Source organism: Oncorhynchus mykiss, chromosome 4, assembly GCF_057628025.1.
Source record: "Oncorhynchus mykiss isolate SJ-2025 chromosome 4, ASM5762802v1, whole genome shotgun sequence".
Classification (NCBI taxonomy): domain Eukaryota; kingdom Metazoa; phylum Chordata; class Actinopteri; order Salmoniformes; family Salmonidae; genus Oncorhynchus; species Oncorhynchus mykiss.
This window is the reverse complement of record NC_143025.1, coordinates 27,660,109-27,683,059: the sequence shown is the minus strand read 5'-3', so window position 1 is coordinate 27,683,059 and position 22,951 is coordinate 27,660,109. Positions and strand designations below refer to the sequence as shown.

Sequence of the window (22,951 nt, the reverse complement as noted above, 5' to 3'; positions counted from 1 at the left end):
GACCAAAGGGGTCACATTCCGAGTGTAGAATATTCCCAGTTTATTGATAGAAAATAGGTTATATTTGACAAAATAAAATCCATGCTGTAAAGTAAGGCATTGTTGGCAGAATAGATGGATGCAGTTTAATGCATGATTAATAACTATTTAGAACCCGTAGCGGCCATGGACGACATTTCTTTAAATTCCAATAGTGGCCGCGAACTGCCTTGTTTTTCTAACAATAATATCTCTCAATATCGCAAAATGAATTTGCTTGTCGTATCCGCGTGGCTGTTGTCATCAACCGGAAACAGGGTGTGCTGTCATTTTACTTTTAAATGTTTTTTTCTTCATTACTCAAAATGACCGCGCCAACGCAGACAAGGCTTTTCACTGTGAAAGAGGCAGAGGTTGGTTGGTGATGTAGATTCGGAAACGTCCGAATCGTTTAAAAAGCGATGATGTCGAGGTGAGTGAAATAAGTAAAAAGCAGATAAATGTTTGGTGTTGTTGATGTTTGATGCTGTGAAACTTGGGGAATAGCTCTCGGATGAGCAAATCCTGTAATGTCATAATAACGTGGTTGGTACAGGCGAGGACATCAGCGGTGGAGCTCGAATAATTGCTCTCTGTCTCATGGAAATAGTTGCAGTGTTTAGTTGTATATAGTTAGCTAACTAGTTGGTTGTTTTTGTTTCTACCGATGTAATTCATATGGAAACGACCCAAGCTGCTTGCTACAGCTAGCTAGTTAATTAACGTTAGTCTGCCAGGCAGGAAAATGCGTGTAGCGGTAAATTTGGGCTGCGCTCACGAAGTGTCAACCGCTGCTGTCACTTTCACTAGCTAGCCATACAGATATCCAGCTAACTAGCCACCGACGTGAAGGCTTGAATCATTTGTGTTTATCTGTTGGTTATGGTTTCTGATGTTTGCTAGGTGCAGATATTCATAGTCCATACATTGCCTCGTATTCCTATTATTTGACAGTTTAACTGTCGTGTTAGGGTAACAGATGCCCGTGCAGTGGAGCTCATATTATGAGGTGGATATTTGTTTACATAGCCTGGAAACAAGTCGATAGTTTTTTGCTGTTTCTACAGATGCAATTCATTTGGAAACTGTCCCAGCTTCGTAACTAATCAGCTAACATTGGCGAACTCTGTAGTTCAGCCTGTCATGCAAGAAAGAATAGTTGATTGGAGGAGAGAGAGCTTGTGTGTGGAATGGGAGCCGTGGAACTTGATCACACAATTTATTATGGAAACCCCTTATTAGGAAAAGTTTTTTTTGTGGTTGAGAAAAAGAAAGAGAGAGCGAGTCTCACACACCGTGTCCCTCTGTGTGTGAGAGATTATTTTCCTGACCACATTTGTATCCTATGTGTTGCTCTTCTCCCTCTGTTCCTCTAGGTCAGTGAAAGCAAAGGAGGTGATGTGGAGAGTCCGGGCTATCTTTAAAAGGAAGAGTCCTAATAACCAAGGCTGAAGGTATCTCTAGACTAGCATATGGCGCTCTATCTTTATATTTTGACAGTAAAATAAGCAAGGAGATAGACCAGATGCTTTTCAACTTTCTTTGGAGAAACCGTACCCATTACATTAGGAAAACTGTTGTAATGAACACTTATGAGAATGGTGGGCTGAATTTTCTGGACTTTACTACCTTAAATAATACTTTTAAGATCAACTGGATAAAACAATTCCTAAGAAGACCCACTTCTATGTGGAATTTTATTCCTCATCATGTCTTCTCTACCTTTGGTGGCCTTAACTTCATGTTGGTTTGCAATTATAATATTGACAAAGTTCCAGTGAAGCTTTCTGCTTTTCATCGGCATGTTTTCTTGTCATGGTCCTTAATTTATAAGCATAATTTTTCTCCACACAGATATTATATATGGAATAGAGGTCGACCGAGTATGATTTTTCAACACCGATAACGATTATTGGAGGACCAAACATAGCCGATACCGATTAATAGGCCGTTTTTTATTTTATTTTTACATTTGTAATAATGACAATTACAACAATACTGAATGAACACTTATTTTAACTTAATATAATACATCAATAAAAATCCATTTAGCCTCAAATAATGAAACATGTTCAATTTGGTTTAAATAATGCAAAAACAAAGTGTTGGAGAAGTAAAAGTGCAATATGTGCCGTGTAAAAAAGCTAACGTTTGAGTTCCTTGCTCAGAACATGAGAACATATGAAAGTTGGTGGTTCCTTTTAACATGAGACTTCAATATTCCAAGGTAAGAGGTTTTAGGTTGTAGTTAATATAGTATTTATAGGACTCATTCTCTCTATACCATTTGTATTTCATATACCTTTGACTGTTGGATGTTCTTATAGGCACTTTGGTATTGCCAGTGTAATAGTATAACTTCCGTCCCTCTCCTCGCACCTACCTGGGCTCGAACCAGGAACATATCGACAACAGCCACACTCGAATCAGCGTGAGCAAGGGGAACAACTACTTCAAGGTCTCAGAGCGAGTTACGTCACCGATTAAAACGCTATTAGCGCGCACCCCGCTGACCAGCTAGCCATTTCACATCGGTTACACCAGCCTAATCTCGGGAGTTGATAAGGGGAATAAGTACTCCAAGTCTCAGAGCGAGTGACGTTTGAAACGCTATTAGCGCGCACCCCGCTAACGAGCTAGCCATTTCACATCGGTTACACCAGCCATTAGGCTGACAGGCTGGAAGTCATAACAGTGCTGTGCTTGCGAAGAGCTGCTGGCAAAACACACGAAAGTGCTGTTTGAATGAATGCTTACGAGCCTGCTGCTGTCTACCATCGCTCAGTCAGACTGCTCTATCAAATCATAGACTTAATTATAACATAACACACAGAAATATGAGCCTTTGGTCATTAATATGGTCGAATCCGGAAACTATAATTTCGCAAACAAAACGTTTATTATTTCAGTGAAATACGGAACCGTTCGGTATTTTATCTAACGGGTGGCATCCATAAGTCTAAATATTCCTGTTACATTGCACAACCTTCAATGTTATGTCATAATTACGTACAATTCAGGCAAATTAGTTCGCAATGAGCCAGGCTGCCCAAACTGTTGCATATACCCTGACTCCCTGACACAATTTCACCTGGTTAATATTGCCTGCTAACCTGGATATATTTTAGCTAAATATGCAGGTTTAAAAATATATATATACTTCTGTGTATTGATTTTAAGAAAGGCATTGGTGTTTATGGTTAGGTAACGATGGCAAATGCGCTTTTGTTAAATCATCCCCCACTGTTGCATCGATTATATGCAATGCAGGACACGCTAGGTAAACTAGTAATATCATCAACCATGTGTAGTTATAACTAGTGATTATGATTGATTGATTGTTTTTTATAAGATAAGTTTAATGCTAGCTAGCAACTTACCTTGGCTTCTACTGCATTTGCGTAACAGGCAGTCAGTATCCTTGTGGAGTGCAACGAGAGGCAGGTGGTTGGAGCGTTGGACTAGTTAACTGTAAGGTTGCAACTTTGGTTCCCCGAGCTGACAAGGTGAAAATCTGTCGTTCTGCCCCTGAACAAGGCAGTTAACCCACCGTTCCTAGGCCGTCATTGAAAATAAGAATGTGTTCTTAACTGACTTGCCTAGTTAAGTAAAGGTATAAAAAATAAATACATTTTAAAAATCTGCAAAATCGGCGGCCAAAAATACAGATTTCCGATTGTTATGAAAACTTGAAATCGGCCCTAATTAATCGGCCATTCCGATTAATCCGTCGACCTCTAATATGGAATAATCGGGAGATATTGTATAAAAATACTTATTTGTTTTTAGAATATTGGTTCCGAAATAATATCCTATTGGTGAGCCAACTGGTAAATGCAGAGGGTCTTTTACTCAGTTATAAGGAATTCTTATCACTTTACAAGGTCCCTGTAACACCTAAAGATTTTGTAATTGTTTTAGATGCCATTCCCTCAGGTGTTGCTTTATTATTCAGGAACGTGTCAAGACCTGACCCTCAGAGCCTACCTTCTATTGACCATGTTGACTCATCAGTAGGAAAGATTTGTTTCTCTTTTGGTCCATTCAACAACAGAGCGATACGATCCTTGTTTTACCTTATGTCATGCCTTATTGGAATGGATTTATTGATAATATCTGTTGGAAAAAAGTTTGGATGTTGCCACACACATACCTACTTGTTAACAAAATTAAGGAATTTTCCTTTAAAATTATTCACAAATATTATCCTGCCAACCACTATATGAAGAAGTTTAAGGAAAACATCAACTCATATTGCTCCTTTTGTAATGACCACCCAGAAACAGTGTTGCATCTTGTTTGGCATTGTATTCATGTAAGAAAACTGTGGCAAGACATCAGTAGATTTATAATTGAACACATTTATGAAGATTTTACACTATTGTGGAGAGATGTACTGCTTGGATTCTTTACCTACGATAGAAATAAGCTGTAACATTTGTATGTAATTAATTTCATTATTCTTTTGCCCAAATTTCATATTCACAAATGTAAATTTACAAACAAAACACCACATTTTCTTATCTTACAAAAATAAATTGAACTGTTTATTAAGACAATTAAATACTCTGCTAACAAAAAAGCTGTTTGAATAATACGTTTATGTATGTCCCTTAAGGTCCTTGTGTAATGTGATGTTGTACCCCCTAGCCCCGCCCCCTATCCCCCCTAGCCCAATTGTCCTTTGTATATTATTTATACATACTTGTGTTCCCGCATGTACTTCCTGTATTGGTTTGTTGTTAAAAAAATAAATGTAATAAAGAGCCAGGGCTCAGCAGCAAAAGGCAGGGAGGAAGAGGAGTTGTGGAGGAAGAGGAGGTGGGAGTGGAGGGGAAAGAGGAAGAGGAGAAGAGGAGGAAACAGAGGGAGAGGCTGAAGCAAAGGAAGAGGGAAGAGAAGAGGGAGAGCTCACCCCAGAGGGGCGTGTACATTTCCATGGAGTGTGTTCTCCAAACTCTCACCATTAACCCTTGTATAAGACAGCCTGGGCCTGAAAGTGACAGTGGCAGTGGTTTTGGAGTTGTTTTTAAAAGTGGTAGGAACTAATATATGTTCCAGAGCTTGTGATGGATTACAAGAAGAAAATGGGCAGGGTCGACCATCTTGACCAACTGAGGAACTATTACAATGTGGGACGCACAGGCAGAAAATTGTGGAAGTATGTGTTTTGGGAAATGCTCAACATTGTCATCATAAATGCACACATTGTGAGGGGAGCCAAGAGTGTTGCACCAGGGTGTGTGGACCAAGTTGTAACTCATTTGAAATCAGGTGAAGTTTGAAGGACGCAAGAGAGGGTGGGTGGTGTGCATCTGGAGTGGACACATGGAAAAGAGTGGGAGATGTGTAGAAACCTCCTTTGGGAGCTCTACGTGTTCTGTGCCACATTGCAAGATAGGGCCATGCTTCCAGAAGTTCCATGACATGTTGTAGGCAAAATGCAAATACTAAAGTGACAGTGTGAAATAGAGGTCGACCAATTCTGATTTTTCAACGCCGATACCGATTTATAGGAGGACCAAAAAAAGCCAATACCGATTAATTGGCCAATCTAAAAACCAAAAAAATATTTATTTGTAATAATGACAATTACAACTATACTGAATGAACACTTTTATTTTAACTTAATATAATACATCAATAAAATCAATTTAGCCTCAAATAAATAATGAAACATGTTCAATTTGGTTTAAATAATGCAGAAACAAAGTGTTGAAGAAGAAAGTAAAAGTGCAATATGTGCCATGTAAAAAAGCTAACTTTTAAGTTCCTTGCTCAGAACATGAGAACATATGAAAGTTGGTGGTTCCTTTTAACATGAGTCTTCAATATTCCCAGGTAAGAAGTTTTAGGTTATAGTTATTATAGGAATATTTCTCTCTATACCATTTGTATTTCACATACCTTTGACTATTGGATGTTCTTATAGGCACTATAGTATTGCCAGTGTAACAGTATAGCTTCTGCCCCTCTCCTCTCCCCAACCTGGGCTCGAACCAGGAACACATCGACAACAGCCACCCTCGAAGCATCGTTACCCATCGCTCCACAAAAGCCGCGGCCCTTACAGAGCAAGGGGAACAACTACTTCAAGGTCTCAGAGCGAGTTATGTCACCGATTAAAACGCTATTAGCGCGTACCCCACTAACTAGCTAGCCATTTCACATCGGTTACACCAGCCTAATCTCGGGAGTTGATAGGCTTGGAAGTCATAAACAGCTCAATGCTTGAAGCACAGGGAAGAGCTGCTGGCAAATGCACGAGCCTGCCGCTGCCTACCACCGCTCAGTCAGACTGCTCTATCAAATATCAAATCATAGACTTAATTATAACATAATAACACACAGAAATACGAGCCTTAGGTCATTAATATGGTCAAATCTGGAAACTATAATTTCGAAAACAAAACGTTTATTCTTTCAGTGAAATGCGGAACTGTTATGTATTTTATCTAACGGGTGGCATCCATAAGTCTAAATATTCCTGTTACATTGCACAACCTTCAATGTTATGTCATAATTACGTACAATTCTGGCAAATTAGTTCGCAACGAGCCAGGCTGCCCAAACTGTTGCATATACCCTGACTCTGCGTGCAAGAGAAGTGACACAATTTCCCTAGTTTAATATTGCCTGCTAACCTGGATTTCTTTTAACTAAATATGCAGGTTTAAAAAAGTATACCTCTGTGTATTGATTTTAAGAAAGGCATTGATGTTTATGGTTAGGTACATTCGTGCAACGATTGTGCTTTTTACGCAAATGCGCTTTTGTTAAGTCATCCCCCGTTTGGCGAAGTTGGTCATCACACAGTTCACAACGAGCCAGACGGCCTAAACTGCTGCATATAGCCTGACTCTGTTGCACAGAATGCAAGGGAAGTGACACAATTTCCCTAGTTAAAATAAATGAATGTTAGCAGCAAATATTAACTAAATATGCAGGTTTAAAAATATATACTTGTATATTGATTTTAAGAAAGGCGTTGATGTTTATGGTTAGGTACACATTGGTGCAACGACAGTGCTTTTTTTCACGAATGCGCTTGTTAAATAACCGTTTGGCGAAGTAGGCTATCATTCAATGATAAATGAACAGGCACCGCATCGATTATATGCAAAGCAGGAAAGTCTAGATAAACTAGTAATATCATCAACCATGTGTAGTTAACTAGTGATTATGTTAAGATTGATTGTTAAAATAAGATATGTTTAATGCTAGCTAGCACCTTACCATGGCTCCTTGCTGCACTGGTAGTCAGCCTGCCACGCAGTCTCCTCGTGGAGTGCAATGTAATCGGCCATGATCGGTGTCCAAAAATGCCGATTACCGATTGTTATAAAAACTTGGAATCAGCCCTAATTAATCATCCATTCCGATTAATTGGTCAACATCTAGTGTGAAATATGAATTTGTCCTAAAAATATTTTGTCTCTGAACAGTTGTTTTATATCTTCTTTCTTTATCTGACTATCTAATACTTGTTGCATTTACTGAATTGTTGTCAAAGTAGGCTACTATTTCTACATTTTGTTTCAGGCCTGGTCTGTACTCAATCTTAATGAGAGAGGTTACCTACATTTTGAAATAGTCTGAATAGTTTTTTTTGTTGCCTTTTTACATTGACAACAATTCTTACTTCTGTAACAATCAAATAGCCTACTTCGTGTGGTTTTATAACACTTTCTGAAAATTGTCCTCTGGTCACATTTTGGATAATTATTTATATGTAAACAATATTTAGAAGTATATTATACTTGGTACATATTGAGTGAGTAATTTAGTCAAATAACTACAATTTAAATACTCCAGGTTTTTTGTTGTGTGGTGTTGAGAATGAGTGTCTTTATACAATGGAAGACAAAATGAGTGTTATTCCTATTGACATGAATGTGGTGTCATATTAAATAAGAGGTTGTGCTCTTTAAAACTAAGTTAATTTGTAATTGTCATTTGTTTTGTTTTTGAGCCATGTCTTTAAAAAAAAAAATAATGTGAGACAATTAGCTTTCTCTTGAAAATGTTCAGTTATCTACAGCAGCATTCTAGAATTCTATTGTGGTCTGAAGGGTTAAAATAATTCGACAATACATTTCTTGGTAGTCCAAACAACATTGCTATCAGATTGTGAATCAGATGGCCTGGTACATTGTTTCCTTCCCCCAACCTCTCGGGATGCACCATTTCAGTTTCAATGACTCAATATTTTGAACAAAAACGGACCACTATAACAAAGGCTGAGAATGTCAATGCAGTCAAACTAGCAACAATCACAAGTCAGTCATAGCGTGGCTAATTGGACACACCAGCAAGTCTAAATGAGTCAACAGTTGAGTCATCTACTCTGTGAAATTACAGCCTGATGTCTTGGCATCGGTGAATTCAACTTGGCTACTCAACTACAATACATTTTGAGTGCACTATACAGCAATGCTGCATTCAACCACACCGGTGATGCATGTGGTGCAAAAAACAACAACAACAACATGTTTTAAGTTTATGTTACAACAACCTATAGCTAAGTTTGTATTATTTTGAGTTATTCAATACTTTTTTTGTTAAGGTTGCAGCATATTATCCACATCTGCAAGCATAGCAGCAAAGGCTGGACAGATATATTATTTATCTCTTTTGTTTTAACCCTTGTGCTTTGCAGATATTTTTTTTTTTTTACATCCATTGTGTTATGGGTGAGATTGACCCGCACAGTTAAAAAACACGCAAGACAGTCAAAGAACCAAGTAAAAACAGCCCAAACTTTATTTTGTTGTCAGACCTTTCAGAAAGAAGAAATGCAAGAACATTTGATTTCAAAACTCTACATTTAATAACTATTTGTTAAGCAAATTTCCTTTCTCACAAACAAGCATTTTCTGTTTCTCCAAGTAGGCTTTTTTTTTTTTTTGTATTTCACAGTAACACTTAGGTGGGATTTGACCCTATTGGTCAAAATGATCCCTTCAGTCTTTCTCTCCACATGTTGAATACAATGTACGTGTGTGCATTCTGCAGATTAATTACTTGCATTCTACTCAAGTGGTGCTGGTTGTACTGTCTTAGCAAGCGGAGCAGAGCAAATTGTGTAGGCCCTGGAACAATTTTGATTACATTGGAAGCTGACAGTCTTCCTTGACTTCATTGTTATGACAGTGACCATTTTATATGACCATCTTTAGACTTCCATGTCCTCTCTTCTCTGGATGATGGTTGTTGCATGCTCTCTCATCTGATGGAGGGGATGGTATGGCAGGCCCCTCTGAATTCTACCAACTAAAAATTCACAATCTGTAACCTCAACAGCATTGTCCTCTATCACTGAAATGTCCTCTGTCTCTGAAACCTCTTCTTCTATTTCACTGTCAGTCCAGAATTTCTGCTAAGGCTTCATTGACTGAAAATCTGTTGGAGCTCATTTTTGAGTGTCTGTGTCAGAGATCTGCTGCTCTCGCACTCAGAAGGAGAAACTTGGGAAAGTCATTTACACTCAAACATAATTCTAAAAGTGCAACCAGAACCAGTCAAAACAAAATACATCAAAGACACTTGTTTATTTTGGACCTGTGCAAATATCTACACACATGAAATCCTCTGGGTCAAAATGACCCACAACATCATGTTTGTCTACAAAATCTACACAGACATTCCACAACACATCAGTGTGTCCACATTTTGAAGGTAGGTACATGACCCTTCCATGACCCATGGATAAAAAGATGGGTTAACTAGAATTTTAGACAACTCAAAAGTGGAAATGGGTCAAATTTACCCACAACATAACATGTTAAAATGCTATATATAGCATCCTATGTGCATAAGTTAACATTATAAAGGGCAATATTGTTTTATAAAACAATGGCCGGTTTGGGTCTCAGTTGCACGTTTTTTGTAAAACAAAAAACAAATGTCTCGTCCGCGATTCCATAGTTTTTTCTATATGGCCTGTGTGCTGGTTGAGTTTGACACCCCTGGGCTAGCATATCCATTTATGTAACTAGCTATTTATTCAGCAAGCTAAAAACACGGAGCCTAACATTACCTAGCTAGTCATGTCATTGGAGCAGTGGGTGAGTGAACAAACGTTTCCCCTCATAATGTTTTTCATTGGCTACAGCTAGAGATGCTGCAGGTGGCATTTGGTTAGCAATAAATGTTAATCGCTTTGCGTGGGAGGGACATAACTTGGTGAGGGGTCTGGTGGTCCTCCCATTTTGGGGGGCATCTAAAGCTAATTTCCTGCATTTCTACACAATCTAATATGGCCCTTCTAGCCGTCTCTATTTAGAGCAACATAAATTGCGCAAAATTACCCAGTCATCAAGCTAGGTAAGATATGTTTAAGTGATTGATAAGACTGAACTAGATGAATGATAATTCAATAATCAATATTGTGTTGCAATTTAACCAATAGCCTGAACAAATGAACAACTCTTACAAATAAAGTACAAATACTTTTGATTGTCTTTATTAAGACAACCTCTATATCAAATTTCTGCCAGACCGCCAAGCCAGCCCGAGCAGCCTGCACGCCCAACCACCAACCAGTCTAGTCAATAACTTAACTCTCTCGCCACACAACTTGGGAAAGGTTTGGAAAACAAAAGTTTAATAAAAAAGATCTACACAGAAACAGTACGCCCTCCATATAATTCATATCATTGGTCTAATAATAGCACAGACTGGAATATGTTCCGGGATTCTTCCGATGGCATTGAGGAGTACACCACATCAGTCACTGGCTTCATCAATAAGTGCATCGATGACGTCGTCCCCACAGTGACCGTACATACAGTGCCTTGCGAAAGTATTCGGCCCCCTTGAACTTTGCGACCTTTTGCCACATTTCAGGCTTCAAACATAAAGATATAAAACTGTATTTTTTTGTGAAGAATCAACAACAAGTGGGACACAATCATGAAGTGGAACGACATTTATTGGATATTTCAAACTTTTTTAAATCAAAAACTGATAAATTGGGCGTGCAAAATTATTCAGCCCCCTTAAGTTAATACTTTGTAGCGCCACCTTTTGCTGCGATTACAGCTGTAAGTCGCTTGGGGTATGTCTCTATCAGTTTTGCACATCGAGAGACTGAAATTTTTTCCCATTCCTCCTTGCAAAACAGCTCGAGCTCAGTGAGGTTGGATGGAGAGCATTTGTGAACAGCAGTTTTCAGTTCTTTCCACAGATTCTCGATTGGATTCAGGTCTGGACTTTGACTTGGCCATTCTAACACCTGGATATGTTTATTTTTGAACCATTCCATTGTAGATTTTGCTTTATGTTTTGGATCATTGTCTTGTTGGAAGACAAATCTCCGTCCCAGTCTCAGGTCTTTTGCAGACTCCATCAGGTTTTCTTCCAGAATGGTCCTGTATTTGGCTCCATCCATCTTCCCATCAATTTTAACCATCTTCCCTGTCCCTGCTGAAGAAAAGCAGGCCCAAACCATGATGCTGCCACCACCATGTTTGACAGTGGGGATGGTGTGTTCAGCTGTGTTGCTTTTACGCCAAACATAACGTTTTGCATTGTTGCCAAAAAATTCAATTTTGGTTTCATCTGACCAGAGCACCTTCTTCCACGTTTGGTGTGTCTCCCAGGTGGCTTGTGGCAAACTTTAAACGACACTTTTTATGGATATCTTTAAGAAATGGCTTTCTTCTTGCCACTCTTCCATAAAGGCCAGATTTGTGCAATATACGACTGATTGTTGTCCTATGGACAGAGTCTCCCACCTCAGCTGTAGATCTCTGCAATTCATCCAGAGTGATCATGGGCCTCTTGGCTGCATCTCTGATCAGTCTTCTCCTTGTATGAGCTGAAAGTTTAGAGGGACGGCCAGGTCTTGGTAGATTTGCAGTGGTCTGATACTCCTTCCATTTCAATATTATCGCTTGCACAGTGCTCCTTGGGATGTTTAAAGCTTGGGAAATCTTTTTGTATCCAAATCCGGCTTTAAACTTCTTCACAACAGTATCTCGGACCTGCCTGGTGTGTTCCTTGTTCTTCATGATGCTCTCTGCGCTTTTAACGGACCTCTGAGACTATCACAGTGCAGGTGCATTTATACGGAGACTTGATTACACACAGGTGGATTGTATTTATCATCATTAGTCATTTAGGTCAACATTGGATCATTCAGAGATCCTCACTGAACTTCTGGAGAGAGTTTGCTGCACTGAAAGTAAAGGGGCTGAATAATTTTGCACGCCCAATTTTTCAGTTTTTGATTTGTTAAAAAAGTTTGAAATATCCAATAAATGTCGTTCCACTTCATGATTGTGTCCCACTTGTTGTTGATTTTTCACAAAAAAATAGTTTTATATCTTTATGTTTGAAGCCTGAAATGTGGCAAAAGGTCGCAAAGTTCAAGGGGGCCGAATACTTTCGCAAGGCACTGTACATACCCCAACCAGAAGCCATGGATCACAGGCTACATCTGCACTGAACTAAAGGGTAGAGCTGCCGCTTCCAAAGAGTGGGACTCCTATAACCCGGAAGCTTATAAGAAATTCCGCTATGTCCTCCAACAAACCATCAAACAGGCAACGCGTCAATACAGGACTAAGATTGAATCGTACTACACCAGCTCCGACGCTCGTTGGATGTTGCAGGGCTTACAAACTATTACAGACTACAACGGGAAGCAAAGCCACGAGCTGCCCAGACACAAACCTACCAGATGAGCTAAATGACTTCTATGCTCCCTTCGAGACAAGTAACACTGAAACATGCATGAGAGCACCAGCTGTTCCGGACGACTGTGATCACACACTCCGTAGCCGATGTGAGTAAGACCTTTCAACAGGTCAACATTCACAAGGCCGCAGGGCCAGACAGATTACCAGGATGTATACTCCGAGCATGCGCTGACCAACTGGCAGGTGTCTTCACTGACATTTTCAATCTGTAATACCAACGTGTTTCAAGCAGCCCACCATAGTCCCTGTGCCCAAGAACACTAAGGTAACCTGCCTAAATTACTACCGACCCGTAGCACTCACATCTGTAGCCGTGAAGTGCTTTGAAAGGCTGGTCATGGCTCACATCAACACCATTATCCCAGAAACTCTAGACCCACTCCAATTTGCATACCGCCCCAACAGATCCACAGAGGATGCAATTTCTATTGCACTCAACACTGTCCTTTCTCACCTGGACTAAAGGAACATCTATGTGAGAATGCTATTCATTGACTACAGCTCAGCATTTAATACCATAGTGCCCTCAAAGCTTACAGTATAAATAAGCTAAGGACCCTGGGACTAAACACCTCCCTCTGCAACTGGATCCTGGACTTCCTGACGGACTGCCCCCAGGTGGTAAGGGTAGGTAACAACATATCTGCCACGCTGATCCTCAACACAGGGGCCCCTCAGGGATACCCTCCTGTACTTCCTGTTCACTCATGACTGCATGGCGTGATCAAGACAAAAGGAGATGATTGTGGACTACAGGAAAGGGAGGACCGAGCACGCACCTATTCTCATCGACGGGGCTGTAGTGGAGCAGGTTGAGCGCTTCAAGTTCCTTGGTGTCCACATCGCCAACAAACTCATGGTCCAAACACACTAAGACAGTCGTGAAGAGGGCATGACAAAGCCTATTCACACTCAGGAGACTGAAAAGATTTGGCATGGGTCCCCAGATCCTCAAAAGGTTCTACAGCTGCACCATCGAGAGCATTGACTGGAGGTCGACCGATTATGATTTTTCAACACCGATACCGATTATTGGAGGACCAAAAAAAGCCGATAATGATTAATCGGACGATTTTAAAAATTGTAATTAATTTATTTGTAATACTGACAATTACAAGAATACTGAATGAACACTTATTTTAACTTAATATAATACATCAATAAAATCTATTTAACCACAAATAAATAATGAAACATGTTCAATTTGGTTTAAATAATACAAAAACAAAGTGTTGGAGAAGAAAGTAAAAGTGCAATATGTTTCATGTAAGAAAGCTAACGTTTGAGTTCCTTGCTCAGAACATGAGAACATATGAAAGTTGGTGGTTCCTTTTAACATGAGACTTCAATATTCCAAGGTAAGAGGTTTTAGGTTGTAGTTAATATAGTATTTATAGGACTCATTCTCTCTATACCATTTGTATTTCATATACCTTTGACTATTGGATGTTCTTATAGGCACTTTAGTATTGCCAGTGTAACAGTATAGCTTCCGTACCTCTCTTCACTCCTACCTGGGCTCGAACCAGGAACACAACGACAACAGCCACCCTCGAAGCAGCGTTACCCATGCAGAGCAAGCGGAACAACTACTCCAAGTCTCAGAGCGAGTGACGTTTGAAACGCAATTAGCGCGCACCTCGCTAACTAGCTAGCCATTTCACATCACATTGTTACACCAGCCTAATCTCGGGAGTTGATAGGCTTGAAGTCATAAACAGTGCAATGCTTGACGCACAACAAAGAGCTGCTGGCAAAACGCACGAAAGTGCTGTTTGAATGAATGCCAATGAGCCTGCTGGTGCCTACCATCGCTCAGACTGCTCTATCAAATCATAGACTTAATTATAACATAATAACACACAGAAATGCAAGCCTTAGGTCATTAATATGATCGATTCCAGAAATTATCATCTCGAAAACAAGACGTTTATTCTTTCAGTGAAATACGCAACCGTTGTCACGACTCCTGCCGAAGTGGGCAGTGCTCGGCGGTCGTCGTCACCGACCTACTAACCGCCACCGATCCCTTTTTCTTTTCGGTTAGTTTTGTCTCATTAGTTACACCTGTTCCTACTTTGTGTGTGCTTGATTTGCTTCCCTATTTAGCATGTGGAACCCGCCCCCTTGGTTGTGTGGGATTATTTTGATGTTCACGTTGTGTCGTTGGTGTTTGTGCTCTGGACCGTGTTACCCGTTGTTTTGGGTTGGTATGTGTTTTGGGCATTTACTTTTTAGTGCCGCATTAAAGTGCATCTTTCCCCTGGACCTCTCTGCTCTCTGCGCCTGATTCCTCTCTACACACCTAGCCAGCCGTGACAACCGTTACATATTTTATCTAACAGGTGGCATCCATCCGTCTAAATATTCTTGTTACATTGCACAACCTTCAATGTTATGTCATAATTACGTAAAATCCTGGCAAATTAGTTCGCAATGAGCCAGGCAGCCCAAACTGTTGCATATACCCCGACTCTGCGTGCAATGAACACAAGAGAAGTTACACAATTTCACCTGGTTAATATTGCCTGCTAACCTGTATTTCTTTTAGCTAAATATGCAGGTTTAAAAATATATACTTCTGTGTATTGATTTTAAGAAAGGCATTGGTGATTATGGTTAGGTACACGTTGGCGCAACGGCAGTCCTTATTCACGAATGCGCACTGCATCGATTATATGCAACGCAGGACATGCTAGATAAACTAGTAATATCATCAATCATGTGTAGTTATAACTAGTGTTTATGATTGATTAAGTTTAATGTTAGCTAGCAACTTACCATGGCTTCTTATTGCATTCGCGTAACAGGCGGGCTCCTCGTGAGGCAGGTGGTTAGAGCGGTGGACTAGTTAACCGTAAGGTTGCAAGATTGAATCCCCGAGCTGACAAGGTAAAAATCTGTCGTTCTGCCCCTGAACAAGGCAGTTAACCCACCGTTCCTAGGCCGTCATTGAAAATAAGAATGTGTTCTTAACTAACTTGCCTAGTTAATTAAAGATTAGGTAAAGGTGTAAAAAAAAATAATCGGCGTCCAAAATTACCGATTTCCGATTGTTATGAAAACTTGAAATCGGCCCTAATTAATCGGCCATTGGACCTTCTGGTTGCATCACTGCCTGGTATGGTAACTGCTCGGCCTCCGACTGCAAGGCACTACAGAGGCTAGTGCGTACGGCCCAGTACATCACTGGGGCCAAGCTTCCTGCCATCCAGCACCTTTATACCAGGTGGTGTCAGAGGAAGGCCCTAAAAATTGGCAAAGACATCAGCCACCCTAGTCATAGACTGTTCTCTCTGCTACCGCACGGCAAGTGGTACCGGAGCGCCAAGTCGAGGTCCAAAAGGCTTCTTAACAGCTTCTACCCATAAGCCTTAAGACTCCTGAACAGTTAATCAAAGGTATACCCAGACTGCTCTTTTACGCTGCTGCTACTGTCAGTTTATAATCTATGCATAGTCACTTTCTCTACCTACATGAACATAAACTTAGCAAAAAAAAGAAACGTCCTCTCACTGTCAACTGCGTTTATTTTCATGTGTAAATATTTCTATGAACATAACAAGATTCAAAAACAGACAAACTGAACAAGTTCCACAGACGTGACTAACAAAAGGCCTCTTTAGTGTCCTAAAGTTTTCATAACTGTGACCTTAATTGCCTACCGTCTGTAAGCTGTTAGTGTCTTAATGACCGTTCCACAGGTGCATGTTCATTAATTGTTTCTGGTTCACTGAACAAGCATGGGAAACAGTGTTTAAACCCTTTACATTGAAGATCTGTGAAGTTATTTGGATTTTTACGAATTATCTTTGAAAGACAGTGTCCTGAAAAAGGGACGTTTCTTTTTTTGCTGAGTTTATAACCTCAATTACCTCGACCAACCTGGTGCCCCCGCAAATTGACTCTGTACCAGTACCTCCTGTATATAGCCTCGCTTGTTATTTTACTGCTGCTGTTTAATTATTTGTTACTTTTATTTTCTATTTTCTGCTTATCTATTTTTTACTTAACAATTATTTTTTATTAACTTTGTTGTTTAAGGGCTTTTCACTGTAAGCATTGTTGGTAAGTAAGCATTTCACTGTAAGGTCTACAGCTGTTGTACTTGGCATGTGTGACAAATAACATTTGATTTTAGCTCTTTTTACTTGCACACAATATAGCTTGGTTACCCCGTCCTGTCCATAGGGGTCCACAGCCCTGCAGCGCTCCAACCCAACACACCCCAGTGAGCTTTAGGTTCTTAGTGAAACATTCATTATTGGTTTCAGGTGTGTTACGCCAAGGCCAGAGTGTCAACTACCAGTACAGCAGATCCCCAAGGCCAGGACTGAGCAGCCCAACAGCTAGGGATTGCCTAAATGAGTATCTCCCCTGACGTGGGCATGTTTTAAATACAGACTCCTTTTGTTGTACTGTATTCCATAGGCATCCAGACCTTATGAAAGTTGCAAAGTATACCCTTAATCTTGTAATAAATCAAATCTAGTGACACACAACTTGAGTTTGCAAGTTTTGCTTGTCAGATTTTTCTTTTTTTAAGGTGTTCTTCCTGGCTTAAGGTGTTCTTCCTAGCTAAAATGCTGTCAGTTCCACTTTAATAATGGAACACTGGTCACTTTAATAATGTTTACATACTGTTTTACCCATTTAATATGTATATACTGTATTCTAGTCAAGGCCATCCTAGCCAACTATTGCTGTACATATACAATTCTATCCTTCAGATATACTACTTATTCTATCCACATTGACTAAAGACATTTCAGCTTTTAATTTAATTAATTAATTTGGAAACATTTCTAAAAACATAATTCCACTTTGACATTATGGGGTATTGTGTGTAGGCCAGTGACACAAACTCAAAATGTAATCCATTCAGGCTCTAACACAACAAAATGTGGAAAAAGTTAAGGGGTGTGAATACTTTCTGAAGACAATGTACAGTACATTACTTTCAATGCAGATACCTGGGAGGCCTAGAAAAATGATACAAGGGATGGCTCCCTAAAAGAATAAAAATAACATTAAAATATAACCATACATATGTGTGTGTCACATATGCATGCTTTCATACATGTATGTCTTTATAATCATGTGATTCATAGACTTACTGAAAGCAAGTGCAACACACAAAAACGAAAATGCAATATTGATACAAAAAAGGGCACTCCAGACAGTGACGCCTCCACCTACTATTTAAGAAAATCATCAAGGATAACCCAAATAACCATTGTTGTCCTTAACACTTCTCTGAAATCCCCTGAGTGACTAAAGCAACCTTGTTTCTAAAGTTACCACACGTAATGGGTATCCTGTGATAGACTTTAGTAGACTTTTTACAGTTTCCACCCGCAATGGGTTTCCTGGGGTAACATGTAACCTCTTACATTTGTAGGCCTTTTGTTATATAGTTACCACTTGCCATGGGTTTCATTAGGTAAACAGCAACATGAAACAACCAGGCCTTGAATCTTGAGCCTTGTTACAGTCTATCGCCGTTAACGGGATAGTTGAGATATAGTGTAACGTGTAATAGTCTACCGCCCATGACAGGCTAGCTGAGGTATGGACCTACTCATAAAATGAACAACGTCCCCATGAATCAGATAGTGGTTATAATATGAACCAAATCAGATGGGAGTTTACCCAAGGTCCTTGGCTCCCACTGAGGCCTTCACCTCTGCCACCGTGATGAGCGCACATTTTTGATGTTTACTTAACTAGGCAAGTTAACAGACATGAATGAAGCACACTTGAATGGTGTGTAGTTTCCTTCCTCTAAAGTTTCTACTTTATGGTTTCCACATCAGCAACTTGTCTTACATTTCCACCTTCATTCCCCTACACCACATTCACACAGTATATGCTTAGGTATCAACTCAATGAGAAAAATATGTACATTTAAAATAAGAATACACACTTTATACACTGAAGCCCTACATTCCATACATCAATAAGACTTTGCCCAACTGAGGCAGGCCCTGATATCCTAATGTCATTGCTAAAATATTCTTTAAACATCCTGAGAGGTTGTTACATTGGTTATTCAGTGTGCTGAACAGAGTATCATATCAAATGGAGTCCTTACTCTACTGAGGCCTTTCTTACAATTGTTTTCTGAAGCAGGCCCTGATATACTCATGCCAAGGGCACATCATATCTTTAACTTGAACCCAAACACCAGATGTGCTTGGGAGGAAGATGCTACAAGCTATTTAGGTCAGAGATGTTGTGATGTGCTGTTTTATTTATTTTTTTAAAGCAAATGTTGCTGCTTTTGTTGCTTGCTTGAGTGATTTGTGATTCCAGGGGGCTCCATGCTATCATGGCTCTATATATTACTGTGTGTTGCTTTGAATTAATTTTGGCTATAGGGACTGTGACGAGACTTCTGGTTGCATGTCTTGTGGAATATGAATGTGTTTCAGAGCTGTATGTTAGTTGATTGAATAGACCGTTTTTAGTTTTAAACACTTTCATATTTCTTACAAAAACAAGAAGTGATGCAGACAATCTCTCCTCTACTTTGAGACAGGAAGGTCAACATGCATTTAGTTGACATGAGCTCTATGTGAACAATAAAGTGCAAGATGTGCTGCTCTGTTTTGGGCCACCTGTAGCTAGCTTTAGTATGTATTTCTTTGCAGCACCTAAACACAACCTGTGTGTCTATGTATGCTTATGATTCAACCCTATACACGTCAGCGGCCACAGCTAGTGAAATCGCTGCAAATCTAAACGGAGAGTTGCAGTTAGTTTCAGAATAGGTGGTCTGTAATAAATGAGTCCTGAATATATCTAAGACTAAGAGCATAGTATTTGGTACCAATCATTCCCTAAGGTCTAGACCTCAGCTGGATCTGATAATGGAACGTCTCTCCCATTATGATATCAATAAAATAAATAGTGTGTATGTGTTGCACGGGTTGTAAAGATGAGCTGCAATATTAACAACAGTAACTAGAAGAATACATGAGTGATATAGAGGTCTGTTCCTGGCAGTCTGACTCATACTGATGTCTGCATGGGAATGGCCTTGGTACTGGGAACAGTCTGAGACACACACCAACGTGCACTTGCATGCAACAAACTCAAGTACGCTCACACATGCACGCACACACAGCGGCCTGGCTGTCCGTAACAAAATGTTTCCTTCCTCTTTGTGCATGTGCCATTAAAAAGGAGCAGGGCAAGTGTGTGTGTAGAGCAGTGTTTGTAGGCGGGCCAAAGAGAAGTGTATGAAATGTGTCATGCTGGCTGGCTGACTGGGGGCCGGACTCAGGATCTCTGCCTTATAACAGTGGGTGGGAAGAAAGGAGCTCCCTCCTATTGATAAGGAACACAGTCAGGACTGCCAGTCAGACAAGTAGACACACTACTCACACACATCAGAATGGAGAGACTGGTAGACTGTCAGGTAAACTTACAGATGGACAAACAGGCAGACAGACATATAGACAACAAGGTGTTCCTTCCTGGGGCCCTCTCACCAGTAGCCCTCTACCCCTGGTTCAGGTGTGTGGTTGCCTTGGTATCAGTGATGGGGCTCGTGATCATGGCTCTATTCGTGGGGTTCTGCATTGGGTTCTACACCCAGACAGCCACACAGGTAAGGGTGTGTGTGTGTGTGTGTGTGTGTGTGTGTGTGTGTGTGTGTGTGTGTGTGTGTGTGTGTGTGCGCGCGCGTGCAAAGTTGTATTTCTCATCTCTCTCTCTCTAGGGAACTGGACAAGCAAATTGCACAGTGAAATTAAACAAGACCTTCATACTTCAAGGTTAATGCTTCTGTCTTTATTCTCCTATGGTCTTCATATCACACAGTAATCTCTATCTCAGGTAGTACATTGCACGTCCTTTATGTACTGTAAGTGTATGTTAACTGTCTCTCAGTGTAATGAAATAAGTAGACCCAGCAATAGACTCAAGGCTCTGGTTATGGCAAGAACAACTGCGCATCCAATACACAGATGGTAACTGTAACTGTCTCTCCTCTGTCTTCAGAGGGCAAACCGTCAGAAGATGAAACAGACGAATACGACTATGACATCTTCATCGCCCCAAAGGACGCCATCTATTTCATCCATGGCCAGGTGACGATGGCAGAAGGGAAGGGGAAAGTCTACCTGTTTTGGAAACTCAAAAGCAGCCGTAAGATCAAAACCAACAACGGAACCTGCCCTGAGATCACCTTCGCTACGGAGGTCAAGTTGTTGAAAGGTGGTCGGGTTTACCTCGTCTTCAACACGGGCAAACCCAAACTGAAAGAGAGCACTTTCTCAGTCTACGAGCTCGTCGAGCAGTGACCGGACTGAAACAGTACAGTCTAGAAGGGTTATGCCGCACTCTGTAAGATACCGTTAAAGACTGAGTTAACAACATAAACAATGGAGCTGATACATTTCTACACGCAACTTAAAACCGTAACGTTTGCTTAAAAGAATCGGGCAGTAAATACTGGTACATTACATGCATACGTGTTCACTTGTGTACAATAATTATGCATTGATTGTGCAAAACATAAGGAACACCTTCCTAATATTGAGTTGCACCCCCTTTTACCTTCAGAACAGCCTCAATTCGTTGGGGCATTTAACTCTACAAGGTGTTGAAAGCATTCCACAGGGATGCTGGCCCATGTTGACTCATGCTTCCCACGGATGTGTCAAGTTGGCTGGATGTCATTTGGATGGTGGACCATTCCTGATACACACAAGAAAATGTTGTGTGAAAAACCCAGCAGCGTTGCAGTTCACCCTGGCACACATACGCAATCAATGTCTCAATTGTCTCAAGGCTTAAAAATCATTCTTTAACCTGTCTTCTCCCCTTCAGCTACACTGATTGAAGTGGATTTAACAAGTGACATCAAAACGGGATTATAGCTTTCACCTGGGTTCACCTGGTCAGTCTATGTCATGGAAAGAGCAGGTGTTCCTAATGTTTTGTACACTCAGTGTATGTGTATACTGGTATCGTTATTGTATGTTATCAGAATGTTAGGGGACAGGGAATCCCAAGAAAGACATACATACCTTATATGTTCTACAATATTTTAGTTGTAAAACGTATTGATCAACCATGAAGTTACAAAGTGATTAAATGTAATAATAAGATGGTGGAATATGATTGTATGTAAATATGTTGTCTATGTAATTATATTGTGGTCCTCTGTAGGTCAGTTGGTAGAGCATTTTTCTTGCAAAGCCAGGATAGTGGGTTCGATTCCCAGGACCACCCATACTAAAAACATATATACACGTAAGTCGCTTTAGCTAAGTGGCATGATATAAGAGGACTCTTATTATTTCAGGAATTCTGATCTTGCACTGTATTATTTTAACCCAGTGCTTTCCCTGTTATAGTGAATGTTCTGAATATTTACTGTATTATTTTAACCCAGTGCTTTCCCTGTTATAGTGAATGTTCTGAATATTTACGGTATTATTTTAACCCAGTGCTTTCCCTGTTATAGTGAATGTTCTGAATATTTACTGTATTATTTTAACCCAGTGCTTTCCCTGTTATAGTGAATGTTCTGAATATTTACTGTATTATTTTAACCCAGTGCTTTCCCTGTTATAGTGAATGTTCTGAATATTTACTGTATTATTTTAACCCAGTGCTTTCCCTGTTATAGTGAATGTTCTGAATATTTACTATGCTTTGGATCAAATAAAGTATTTCATATGAAAAAACTGCACAGCCTCACATCAAATACCCAGTCATCAGTGCTGATTTGAAAGTTTTTCCAGGGCCCAGGTCTGTCAAAGACTGGGTGTTCATTGTGTGATACTGTGTGCCCGAGGACATTGTGTAAGCGTTTGTTCCACCGCAGGGACCATTTAGAAAGTGAAAGTTCAGCAGAGACGTGATGCAGTGTTTCTCATCATCATGGTCATGAAGCAATGTTTGTTTGCTGGCTACACCTGAGCCATACCTATGCAAGGCCTAAGTAGCCAAATCTATTTCACATGACTGCCCTATGCAGCCAAGCCTTAACAGCATCTCTACCCTCTTGATTACAGTACTTAAGGCCATTCATCCACTTCCTTGTGAGCAGGTTGTTTGTCAGATTTGTGCTGTAGTGAGTGGGTGTCTGGTACTCCACTGTGCTGTCCATTACAGCACACACACTCATTCATGAATAAATGAATGTTGATTGGATTTGAAAGGGATATGACTAATAAGCAACCATTTACATCCAGTCAGGTAGAGGAAGTTAT

The 22,951-nt window shown here is 40.2% G+C and overlaps 1 protein-coding gene across 2 annotated transcripts; it reads left to right on the top strand.

The window, feature by feature from the left end:
• Positions 1 to 319: 319 nt before the first annotated feature.
• On the top strand, positions 320 to 22,423 carry LOC149983967 (uncharacterized). 2 transcript variants are annotated; one of them, XR_016495189.1, is made up of 4 exons: positions 320 to 451; positions 1,395 to 1,472; positions 20,449 to 20,503; positions 20,730 to 22,423. XR_016495189.1 is itself a non-coding variant. In XM_090231679.1 (3 exons), the coding sequence occupies exons 1-3, from the start codon at positions 20,122 to 20,124 to the stop codon at positions 21,029 to 21,031; spliced, it is 573 nt and encodes a 190-aa protein (XP_090087805.1). In that variant the 5' UTR covers positions 17,886 to 20,121; the 3' UTR covers positions 21,032 to 22,423. The 2 variants fall into 2 exon arrangements, 1 of the variants encoding a protein (XP_090087805.1); XM_090231679.1 differs by lacking the exons at positions 320 to 451; positions 1,395 to 1,472 and adding an exon at positions 17,886 to 20,337.
• Positions 22,424 to 22,951: the final 528 nt, after the last annotated feature.